At 31.8% G+C, this 13,450-nt stretch overlaps 1 protein-coding gene across 1 annotated transcript in view; it reads left to right on the forward strand.

Moving 5' to 3' along the window:
* LOC113399178 (connectin-like) overlaps positions 1-13,042 on the forward strand; it is a 61,629-nt gene extending 48,587 nt beyond the window's left edge. Inside the window, exons 2-3 of the mRNA XM_026638255.2 lie at positions 10,545-11,593; positions 12,195-13,042. Coding sequence (XP_026494040.2) covers positions 10,573-11,593; positions 12,195-12,958 — 1,785 coding nt within the window. The 5' untranslated portion in view covers positions 10,545-10,572 and the 3' untranslated portion in view covers positions 12,959-13,042. The remainder of the gene's footprint in view (positions 1-10,544; positions 11,594-12,194) is intronic.
* The last annotated feature ends 408 nt before the right edge of the window (positions 13,043-13,450 follow it).

The raw sequence follows: 13,450 nt of genomic DNA on the forward strand, positions 1-13,450 counted from the left end.
CTATTAGCGTATAAAACACCGATAGAGAATTTTCACTGAATGGTTTTATATGGAGACTATTTATTTCAATAATTCTATTGATTCATTTAAAACGATTACCAATTCCTTCTGATAAACCTTATGTAGGAGTTCGTCTATAACATTTTTACCTAAATATTGGTTGGACTGCGTCCAACTCACTGGAGGCATTCATGAAAAACGGACGACGTTCGGTAGATATTTTTTCAGGACGAACATTCGTGTTAGACATGAATGTAAGTCAAAATAAGAAAGCAACACATTCATAATTTTAGCAAATTTCATAAAACCCTAAGTAAACTCAAGATTATTTTCAATTTCAATCGTACAAATTATAATCTGATTTAAGTTCGATTTAAAGATATGTGAGGTGAACTTCAAGAAAAACATTTCAGCCCACCCACTCCGTATCAGTTTGATATCAGAAATATAACGAATTTATTTCCAAATTATTACGCGCTAACGCTTTTATGCTAAATTGCTATTCTAACTGCTATAGAAATATAATATCTGGAGTGGATATGGCTATTAAAATAAAGACCAATATCGCTCACTAACAATACACGGAAGTGCACCATAAACAAAGTTCGTCCACCTCTATAAGTGATTAATGTTTAATCCAAAATGGTACCTGCTTCTATATGGATCGTTTAATGTAAACAATATATTTTATGGCTAGTGAAATATGGAACGTAATACGACGTGGGATGTGAGTTAATTTTTAAATATTGTACTTTCATCGATAGCATTACTAAGAAGAATATTATTTATTTATATATAAAAGACTTATTGGTAGGGCTTTGTGTAAGCTCGTCTAGGGAGGTGCTACTCATCAGATATTCTACCGCCTAATAGCAATACTTGGTATTGATGAGTGAGTTTGAAGGGTGAGTTAGCCAATGTAAATCAGGCGCAAGGGAAGTAGCATCTTAGTTAGATTAGTGGTGCATTGGCGATGTAAGGAATTGTTAATATTTCTAACCGCACCAATGTCTATGGACGGTGCTCAATTAAAATCAGGTGGCCCATTTAGTCCACCTACATATTTTATAAAAATAAAAACTTAATTATCTCAGTAACTACATGCCGTGTTTAATTTTCCAAAGTATGTTACTTTGTTATGACTCTTCAATCGTAAAGACTAAACAGAAAACGTATGGGCGTGCTTACAAAACTATTTAACCTTTATACCTGTCAGAATATTCCCCGTAGTTTCGTGTTTTGTAGACAATGAAATATATTTTTATATATTTGGTATATGAAACTAGTAATATAAAAAGATTAAAAGTTATGGTAAATTATCACATACGATATGGATAATTTATGTTTAATTTTTGTAACGCTTTTTCTAGAAATTTCCATATTCACAAATGGAAGCGGTCTAATCTATACTAATATTGTAAATGAGAAAGTAACTATATTTGTTCGCTGCTCTTTAACGGCCAAACAACAAATTTGGTATGAAGCAAGCTTTAAATCCAAACAAGAACATAGGTTTTTATTTCTTATACCCGACGACCAACCCCTGAAACGAGCGAGCGAAGACGCGGGCTACAACTAGTAATGTATAATAACGATAGTGATGACGACGACGAAGACGTACCTTTGACGGATGTAGGCCAGTGGAGCTGTACTTGAGCCGAGTTGGAGTCTGCAATAGGCACATGTAGATGTTCAAATATAGACGCATTTTCTATTGCCTTATATAGTCCCACTGGGCGCCAGATAATGAAACATTTAATTTAAAGTAACAAACAAAAACTGTTCACGTATTCCAATACAAAGTGTAAGCGCCAGTCACGCTATAAATACAAGGGACGTGATAAGTTAGGTCCCAAGCTGGTAGCGCATAGGTAATGTGTGGCTTACCTGAGTTTACGTGAGTTTGCGAGACCTTTACGAGGCACATCTGTTCACGTGCTTGGGTAATGAATAAGAAATATATTCGAACGAGTTTATGTGCAAGTAAAAATTGAAACTCGATAATAATTCCGAATGTAGGTTAATTAGCTAAATACCAAGCAATAAACGAACTGCTTCAATCGTCTAGTTACTGGCTTGTAATGCTGCAGATCGCGAAGTTATTGCACCGAATCGCATCAAATCAAATCCCTTTATTCAATATAGAAGCAATAGAAGTTACACTTAATCATTGATTGTCAAATTAAACACTACCACCGGATAGGAAAAGAAAATATTAAGGAGAACCGGCGATATAAACTCAGCGAAGTATTTTTCGCCAATTTTGTGATTGATTACATATATTTAATATAAAAGGAAACAGTCTGAAGGCGATCGTTTCAGGCTCAAGGCTATCAACCGTAAACTCATTAGATTGAATAAAACCATGGACACCTTTTTTTAATATGGGAATCATTTGTTAAAGTCTATACAGTCGAGTAACATGATGAATCATATTGCTGGACAATCAGATCAATAAAATATTTATTTATATTATCAATAAAATAGTAAGAAATTCTCAGAAATAGAACGGGTTTAAGAAGTTTTACGTTTTGTGCCTGTTGTCTTCTGTCCTGTCGGCACATCGTTCTAACGTATTAAGAGAGCCAGAAAAGTTAAATTGCATCTAATATATCCAGCATAGAAGGACAAATTTTGTAATTAAACAAATAAAATATTATAGAACACTTGATCATGAGGAATTTGAAATGTATTTAATTTGAAAAGACTTAAGCGAGTAACAATGCGCTTACTGGTATTAGAAACTCAATTAATGTTACCATGTATTGTCTGGTGGATTGATTGGATCTCCGTCGAGCCTTGTAATTGACATGCGAATGTAATTAAGTGATTTCAGGCACTGGGAAGCGCTACACCTACCCACTCGCGATATATATGTAGATAATATCATTGTCAAGTGGCATTTTGTACGTAGTATGTACGTTCTACATTAGATCCGCTATTAATTTACTCACAGCGAGAAGTGGTTGCTTTGTGATGTAGAATATTCTAACAATTCCAGTAATCCACACGAAATCTTGATAAGCTTTGAACTGATCTCGATATGTAGTAGTGTTGTTTATATTTACCTGCTTTATAGAATAAGGAATGTTAATATTGAATATGCCTACATTATTTAGGTTAGTTATTGAGAGAAACGAATATATCCACTCAAAGCCTATACGCACAGTATAGGTTAATTAATCCCGAGTTTCAACTTTTTTTCGAGTGGGGACGGGATCTGGATTCCGGAAGCGTAATTAATGTGTTCCTTTCATAAAAATATCAAATCAATCCAAATGAGCCAAAAAGAGTTACTACCTTCTGGCTCCAACATCAGATTTAATAACAGAATGAATTAATGTATTTTTATTCGAATACTGTCATAAAGGTTGAAATCGACATCACAATTTACTAGTAATAATTTGTTAGTTACAACAAAGAGGAATTTTATATGAAGCCTATAAAAGTGACATATTTGTAGAACTTATTACAAAACATCTGTGTCATCTGTATTAAATTAATATCAGTATATATTTGCGACGACGTGACACGTATTTTGCGCTATGACAGTTATTAAGAGCGTTTATGCCGGATTAGCCGTTTTCACGAGTTTTCTTAAAGGGTCTGTGAGCCAAATATTTAACGGTTACTTAAACAAAAATACCATACAAAAGAATAATCTCTTATTAATAGAATCAATTGATCAAAATCCTAAATAAACATTACTAGATATATGACAAAGACTGTTAAAAATGCATGTTTTAAAAAATGTGCAGTTTTGCACTCATTTTTTTTACCCCAAAAAATGAATTGTAAGTTATTTCTGTACTCACTAAGAAAACGAGTTGATTGTCAATTGTAGATTGTTTTGATACAAATACATATATTCATATATTCTTTTTGAGAAAAACAGGAATGGAAACCAAGCAAAATTCACAATATTAGGCTTCAAACGTGATGCTATTTTTACAAAACAAACTTAGCTCTTAGTTTACCAAAAAACATATATTTTTTAATTTTATTAACATTAATTATATTTTATTTATTTATTAAAATTACTTATAAACATTGAAACGAAACTCTATAATTGGCATTCTGCGCTGAGCGCCAACTTATTGTGGTTGGAAATTGATTGCTAGTTATGAAAATTGCATAAACTATAACGAATATATATATTTTCGATATATAAATATATAATATATATATTATTATTAGTCTAAATAAAAGATAATGTCAGAATTGTTGAATAGAAATTGTTTCTCCGTTATTGTATTTTTTATCATATAAAATTGTCAGAAATAATTAAAGCCACGTTTCTTGTTAGATGTACAATATTATGTAAACAATACGTTATTATATATATCCATACCGAAATCTCATTACATTTATTAATTACACACATACGAAAACATAGATTTACTTTATAAGATAATTTTATCTTCCCAAGCCATAGTAAAAAAAAATGACGTCACGAAAATATCATATAGAGACGATATTCAAGCTCGTTCTATCATTATTATATAAATTTATTTTGATATCAAAATGTCTTCCAGAATAGTGACATTCTCTTTTCACTATTCCTAAGCCAACCTGCAACACTTATCTTGGGAAAGTGGCATGTGTATCAAAGTGAATAGTAAACAGTTATTTCTCCATCAATCTTCGCTTCCTACAGATGCGAGATGCGTTCGTTTAAATAACCTAAATTCGGGCGCTTTTGTGAAATTTTATGATACAGCAGTTTTATTTGAATTTTTTTCATGTCGAAATTTATTGATGTCTAAAATGTTCGATCTATTTAGTAATGAGTCTTGAACGACGAGAAATGTGTATTTAGTTTATTTAAAAATCATTCGGTTGCAAGGCTAATCATACACGCTAAAACTTGAGTTTGCTAGCTTGCATTTTAAGTGTCCATAAGTTTCAAAATAATAATTATAAAATTACTTGTCAACGAAATCGCAACTCGCAAGAATATTTGGAAGGGCGCCGCGTGTTATATCTTTATACCTTCAATTGCGCCAACATTGTAATTAAAAAAAAAAAATTGGTGTTCGATTCTCAAATTAAACAACTATAAATTAAATTGTCACTCAGCTACATTAAAAAAACATGTAACTTTAATAGCTCGTAGTCATGTTAATGTATCTTTGTGTGTGTGTGTGTGTAAGGATATATGCGTGCGTGACTGCGTGCAGGCCTATGTTTGTGTGTGTGTAAAAATAGGGAATGCTTGGGTGAGAAGATAATGCTACTAGAATCGTAGATTAAAACGCTAAGCATATTGCTTATCATATTTATCGCGACCACACGTAATTAAACTATGCAATCTACATTATTTATTATTAAGAAAATTGTTTATCTTCAATATAAATGGTTCTATTTCTAAGGAAGCTTTCGCCGGGGTCTATTAAGAAGTTGATAATGGGCTATTTCACGTAAATAAGTCGCCAGTTCATTTATTTTATAGCGATGGGTAACGAAAACACGAACTAATGTAGTACCAAATATCCCTAATGAAACAATAATAGTGAATTAATAGCAACCGATTATAAACGGCCAAATGCAAACAGGTGTGGTTTACGACATCATTTTCTTTTAATCTAAAAAACAGTTCACTAAAGCAGATGTCATGCATCTATTAATACACGCCTCATTGCTGAATCATTCGCGTTGCTTACCAAGCTATGCTATGCTATACGATTTATTAAAAACAATACTATTAAAAGTTTTTTTAAATAAATGCCGCTAATGTAAACAAATCTAAACGGAAAATTAGGGATAAACGCTTGCAGTAAAAATCACCGAACAATGGCGAAATAAAAGTTCATTGATATGATTAAGATTTTTCTTATTTATTTCATACTAATACATACGCTATATATATATGAATATAAATATCTGTTTCAGTGTATGCCTATACTGTGCTATTTTCTAATATATATAAAACCCCGTCTTATTGCTTCTTCTAGTGACAGTAGAGCGTTTCATTTTTCGTCCAGAGATTCGGAATTGCGATTTAACAGAGAAATACTGCTGGCATTCTTGCTACAATTCCTTGCGTTCCTGATTTGTACGTAAACTATTACGAATGTTATATTGTACAAAATATTTAGTGGACCTAACATAAATGTATGTATTTCTTATATTCACGAATAACCTCTGTTTGCTTATCATTATAGTGACGTGTTATGTGACGTCACAGTTATTCCAATATGGCGGACATGACGTGACTTATACGTGAAGCAGAAGTAAAAAAAAAACAATGACACCATTGTCAGTATTTGTAGCAAATTAATTGTTTCTATTCACTTAATTCCATTTTTTTTTGTGTTTTATACAGTCAATTTTTTTAGACTAAAATATGATTTCTGTTTTACATAAATATTAACACTGTATTAAATATAATCTATTTTCTACCATAGTGCTGAAGATTTTCACTGACTCACTCAAACAAAATATAGATGTTTCGCTGTAGAATAACTAAATAGTGTATGGTAAACCAAGAAAGGCTTCCACAAAGCGCTTCTACCAGTATCCATGAAATTTAATATATGGATAGTTTGAAATATCCAGACTCCAGTGCGCTGTAAATGCTTTATTACGATCGAGCAAGTATGGTCTCGCAACTACACGAATAGATTGTATGAATGTTGCCTTTGACTACATTTATGCACTACCTACAACATTTACTCTATCCAATCTAAACAATAACGTTAATTCCGTTGATATTATTGAACATGATGTTACGTAATGTTTAAAAACGGTTTGTAAAATGTGTATCGGTGAATTAAAATTGATTCCCATTAAGGCAAATTATTTCATAACGGATTTTTTTTTTCACGTTTCATTCAAACGTTAAACAAATAAACGTCAAATTAGACTTTTAAATTTTACTCACGAAGTAGTTTCCCTACAATAAATGAGTGTGTAATCTGTGTGTCTGTTGATCACATTCTGTAAATGTCCGAATGTGTTAGGAAAAGGTACTCACTGTCATCGATTTATTTATTTTTTAGTTTTATTGAATTATCTTAACGTTAGGCATAAAATGTATATAAATATAATATAAGCTATAACGTATATTTCATTTAGGTGGATAACAAGCTTAAGGACTATCACAGAATAAGTCTGGGGGCGGTCTTTTTCATAAACAAGTGTTTAAAAAACAAACGATTAAAATATAATTTCTCGGTCAAGGGAATCAATGTAAGTACTGTTGTAATGAACCAAAAAAAAACAAACAAATTTCTGCAGTGTGATGTATATTTAATAATAGCGATAACTTACAATGTGTAAATAGTTCCAAGGTAAATCTGTATAGGATACCTATAGTCACTTTTCATCTCAGTTAAATTGTTTTTGTATTTTATTTGGAATACATATAAACACCACTGCAATTTAATTGGTAGAAAAGAGAAACTGTAATGTTTTTTGGGGCTAATTAGAATTAGGAGAATCTACATTCTACAGTAACTGTGGAAGCGTCACAATAAATATAATCATCATTATCACCTAAAGACACTCATTCCTGCACTTCCTTAGGTCGTCTAGTAGAGAGTGTTTACCATTACTGTATATATACTGTGCGTTGCAATTAACAATTAAAAAATTACAACATATATTTTATAACGACGATAAAAATTTGACGATTCTAAAAGCCTGTTTGTATAAAGAATAATTTGATTTACAAACGAATTATAAACAATAAATATATTTTGTTTTTTGAACTAAATATTATACATTTATTGAACAAACGTGTTTTTTTTTTTTGTAAGTTATTGAACATAAGTTTTTTTTATTAGAACAAAAAGTCCTGACATCTGATCGCAGAAATATCTACAGAGTTCAATCTAAATCATCCATCATAACCACCTCGCATATATCTACGTATAAAAGTTTATCATTATCGGTCCAGCTGTTTAGGTCCATTCAGCGACGAATAAAACAGCTGAAACATGTAGAAAAATATCGAAATGAAGATAGTATTAAAGTACGCATTAAATTCTCTTTTGTAAATTTTAGGTACGAATGAATAACTTAAAAGAATTTTAAACGCGTTCATTAAACAACGGCGGAGTTTGAAGCACTTTGCTGAGTTTATTTCAAACAGACAAAAAAAGTTTATCGATTTTATACAGAAATGAACTCTTTGAGAGTGATTTGTGATTATAAATGAACCTCAAATTTCTATATTTAATTTGATATATATATATATATATATAACTAGGAAGAGACAAATATTTAATTTCCGTTTTCTCCTCCTTGTTTGTTTGGTAGCTATATCGATTTAGTGTTACCAGTTAAAATATAGCAATAAAGGTAGAAATCAATGTAATTCATGTAAGTTTTCGTCATATATTTAATAATGATTTAGGCTTCCATCACAAGGTACACACTATTTTTATTAATGAGGTATGTAATTGTTAGTGTTGGTTTTAAGTGTAAGTCTTTAGTCAAGTTAAGCTAAATATAATATACACTGTATAGTTCCTGGTATGATGAGTATCCCAGTGTAGTTGAAGGCATAATATTTTAAATGTCATCGCTTATACATGGGTATTATTATTTATCTATGACGGTAGATTCCGAGTTCCAAACCAATGTTGAACCGTTAAAAATATTGGGTCTATCTGTTGAGTTATCACTGAAAAAAATATCTCGACACTACTGACATCAGGCAGTCTGAAAATGGGCCGTATTTGTACTCTCACTCAAAGCGGGTCGTGTCGGATTCGCCGTCCCATCGGATTACTCTATGAGGGAATAGAGAGTGCAGTGTTTGCGCATACTATATCATCCCACACATGCAGATCCTTACGACGTTTACCTAGTCCTAACGTTGGATGAATTATTATAAACACGAATAAGGCACGTGAAAGCTTTATACAGGATTATTGGTAATTCGACGTATTCCCGTTATGAGGCGATAGGGGTGACTATTTGCGATAATTTTAACCCCCATATGCATGATGATGATGATTTAAAAAAAAGTATCAATTAAAATTTACTTTTTTCTTCTGATTTATAAAAACGATTAAATACGGTTATTTTTCAATATTTAAACAATAATTATCGGTCCAAATTTAAAAATGCGAGACGGAAAACGATATTATTTCAATATTTTTTTGATTTTTTTTCCACAAAAATGCCTTAAAAAAAAAAAATCGTTATGAAACTTGTCCTGCAGATTATTTTAAAAACATAACCGTTTTCTTAGCTTTCCAAAAATGTATACCAACTAAGATCTTATTTTAAAACAACCGAAATAAAATGACCACAAAGAACGCTGGTGGAAATTCGTATTCGAACATGACCGAATTCGTACTACAGGTCGCTCTTTAAAATTCCCACAAAATTGATTTAAAATAATAACCAATGTAAAAAAACTTACTTATTTACTTAACTTACTTACTTAAAATTATCGCAAATAGTCACCCCTATCACCTCCTAACGGGTATACGTCGAATTACCAATAACCCTGTATAAGCATACACGTGCTTGCTTGCATGAAATGTTAGGTTAAAAGCCACGTGTTAAAAGAACGTCAGTCAGTCATCGTAGCCGTGTGGGTTATTTTGGATAAATTGTGATGAATTTTGTATACAAAAGAGTACAGTATACGCTTAAAATAAAATTGTTTAGATTATCAATATACATAAATTTATTAAACAACGAAATATTGAGTTTTTGAAACGGTCTTGGTAAATGATAAAAATAATTGATTCATTTCGAATAAAATTTATTTATTTAATAAGTATATTGTTTAAGCGTTAATAGCGCAATGGTTTTCGGGCCGCCTAGCGATGTAAAATGTCGCAGGATCGATCCTGATCCCTTGGACTATTGTCGTCCCCAGTCCTAACACAAGTGATAAGCTTAAAAGGAGGGGTAAATAGGCATATTAGTAATTCCTTAAATAAGTTTCAAGAAATTGGGACATAGCATTTAGACACTGCTTTAAATTGTTAACCTACCTATATATAAATATTGCAACTTACCTTATATTTTGCCAACGTACACGAAAATATTATCACTAATTAACCCGCATCGGAGCACCAACGCCAGACGTTCTCCTCAAAGGGAATCCATTCCCTTTGAGGAGAACGTTTACCCTTAGCCCAGCTGTGGGATATTTACAGTCTGTTAAAATATCTTTTTTTTTAAAGAATTTGTTTCAATAAAAATCTACGAAGACAACAAACATTATCATTTGAATATTTGATAAATTTATAGATTTAATTTACATCAATAATTTTCATGCTTCGCTTCTGTGAAATTCTAATTTACAATGCTCAATAAGTAAAAATTAAGCAATGACATTAAACCCTTTCAGACATTTATATTGTAGTCAGATTTACGAAATTAAATTTGTATTCTGACCCTATTATAAATGGAGCCATAAAATTGAATATTAACGATGTTTCATTCAATGAGAAGTAGTTGAACTATTCAGATCGACCTTAATTTATTTATACACTAATTTATGAGCTTTTATATTAAGTAATTGCGCTTTGAAAATAAATCTCTAAAATTTAAATTGAACTCTTTGTTTATTACAGAAGCTGCACTGCACACACGAACTGAAAAATGGCTCCTTGGGGTATACTGACGCTTATATGTGTTACATTCATCTTTGTCGAAGCCAGGCGCTACCATCAGAAACGAGAAACTAAATCGCATCTCTGTGATCCAGTATTTAACAATACTAATAAAATTCAATGCTACTGCGTCAAGGACTCTCGGAAAAATGAATTAATAAAAAGCGCTGATTGCTATTCAACAGTCGACGGCATTTCACAAGACGACCCTAATTGGAAAAATTTTGATGAATTAAAAAACGTTACCAAACTAACGTTTACAAACACAAGAGGAATCCAGATCAAATATATTCCCAAGAATGCTCTTAAGCATACGAACGCTTTGTTAAAATTAGAAGTAAAATATGGCAATGTTGCAATAATTGAACCATTTGCTTTCGCCAATTTGAGTCACGTGAAGGAAATAATTTTAACTGATAATCAAATTAGGATTTTAAAAACTAATGCTTTTGCCCACCATGCAGATTTGGCTACAATCGGCTTAGACACAAATGCAATCGTGGAAATAAATAGAGACGTATTTATCGATTTGCCATCGCTCGAAAAGATTTATCTCACAAGCAATAAAATAACAACGATTCACGACAGAGCCTTTGTACATTTGACAAACTTAAGGGAATTGGAAATTGATAGAAATAATTTGTTTAGTTTGAACAGCGAAACGTTTTCAGGATTGAAAAAGTTGGAAAAACTTGATCTAAGTGGCAATAGCTTAGAGGTTATAGGCGACAATACATTTGTGCCATTGAAAAATTTACGTTCATTGAATTTAGAAGGGAATAAAATTCAAATGCTCGATGAAAAAGCATTCAAAGGCCTATCGAGATTGACTTCTCTTTCGCTAGCACATAACGTGCTCACAGAAATCGATAATAACAAGATATTTGACGAACTGAAAGCTCTCTCATTGATGAATTTAAAAGGTAACCAACTAAAGATGCTTAAACCAGATGTGATGGCACCAATCGTGAAAAACTTTTACAGTAATGTCAGTAGTTTGAACGTTGAAGGTAAGATATTTAAGCCAATTTCATTATAGTTTTTTTTTACCGTAAAATAGTGTAAAATACTTCATTGGTAGTAGGGTTTTGTGCAATCCTGTCTGATACGTACCACCCACTCATCATATAATCTGCCGCCAAGCAGCAATACAGCATAACATCTAACAAAGGACATAACATCTTAGTTTCCAATGATGGTGGCGCATTGGTGATGTAAGGAATAGTTGATATTTTTACAACGCTGCCGATAGTGACCATTTACCATCAGGTGGCTCATATGCCCGTTCACCTACCTATGTATATCATAAAAAAAATTATATAAGTAAACATTACTTTTATACTAAAGTACTAACGGTGATTAAATTTCGCATCAAATATTTTAGCTAGAGCTAGAGCAGATACAAAAATATAAGACGAGATATATCTTGCCCCAAGTAGGATTTATTTACCTCGTGGAATCAAAAACTTAGCGCTATAAGCGCGGTATAAATTAATCTAAGTCCATATTTATTATATACTAGCAACTGTTAAAAGTAAGGATCATTCACAAAAACTGTTATTGTGTTGACTATATTCGCAAAATAAAAAAAAAACATGTTTTTAATTTCAGATAACAACTTCCCCTGCGATTGTCGACTCGATTGGTTCGTTTATTTAATGAACCATACTCGAAGTCCACACTTAAAACTATCGATAGAAAATTTAAAATGCACTCCAAGTAATGAACTTCGAGAGAAATGGATGAAAACGATAGAGGCAGAAAAAAGTGCACAAGATCAGGAAGATGTTGAAGGTGTAGCAGGCGCCGACTATGAATACTACGACGAGACTCAACTAAATGGAAATCTTTTTTACACTGATCTAAGATTCCTTCTCAATTGTACTGATAAAGTCGACAATGCACCAAATGTAACACCAAATATGGCGACCGAACCAATCAATAGTTCTACTGTAAGTATTAAAGTTAAAGAAACCACCGTAGCTACTAAAATAGTCACTCCCGTTACCACACATAAACCTATCAAAGATACACAATTAGCGAATCGCATAACACCCAATCAAGGTATACTAGACTTATCAATGGAGTCTTCTACGACTGAGGCTGCTGGAGTTAATGAGAATAAGGAAGAAAATAAAGAAAAAAAGCCGAATCCATACACGACTAGTCGTCTAGCAACTGTTTCAGCTAATCCAATAGAGAAGAAGGGATACGATGATCGTGAGATGGCGTCGGATGAAGCGGTTCCAGATAAAATAAAGGCACATAGAAGTATTCAAGAAATGAAGGATATTAGAGATCATTCTGCCAGTGTTGCGAATAAGAATGTAGTATCCGTGCTTGTTTTAATGATATTGTGTATTACATTTTTGTAAGTTAGTTAACTAAGTATTTATAGACATTACTCTAATTTTATCTCTCACAGTCATTAATATAATAAATAACTACATACTAAGTAATTGTTCCTTTATTTAATAAAATCCTTATATTTAACAATCCTTTTATCTAACAATACGTCATCTTTCAAATCAAGGTGTCTAAAGAAAATTTAATACAGAAGTCAATATTGTAAACAATGAAATTATTAAAGCTTGGTTTGTTAAAAAAATCATTTATTTTTGCCTTTCAAACAAATTGTATAATAAAGCATTCGTTTCAAATTTGAATTGCAAATACGTGAATAATTTAAAAGAACAGAACATTGATTACATTTTGATATGCACAAAGAAAAAAAAAAACCTAACCCTTAGTCTACTAGCGCCATCTATTATTTGATATGTACATTTCAAGGCGTTGTTAAGATGCCGAACAGTGCCGTGATAGTCTCGAGTACAGTTGGTCGTAGTATTTAATATCATGCATAGATG

This window comes from Vanessa tameamea, chromosome 15, assembly GCF_037043105.1.
Source record: "Vanessa tameamea isolate UH-Manoa-2023 chromosome 15, ilVanTame1 primary haplotype, whole genome shotgun sequence".
Lineage (NCBI taxonomy): Eukaryota > Metazoa > Arthropoda > Insecta > Lepidoptera > Nymphalidae > Vanessa > Vanessa tameamea.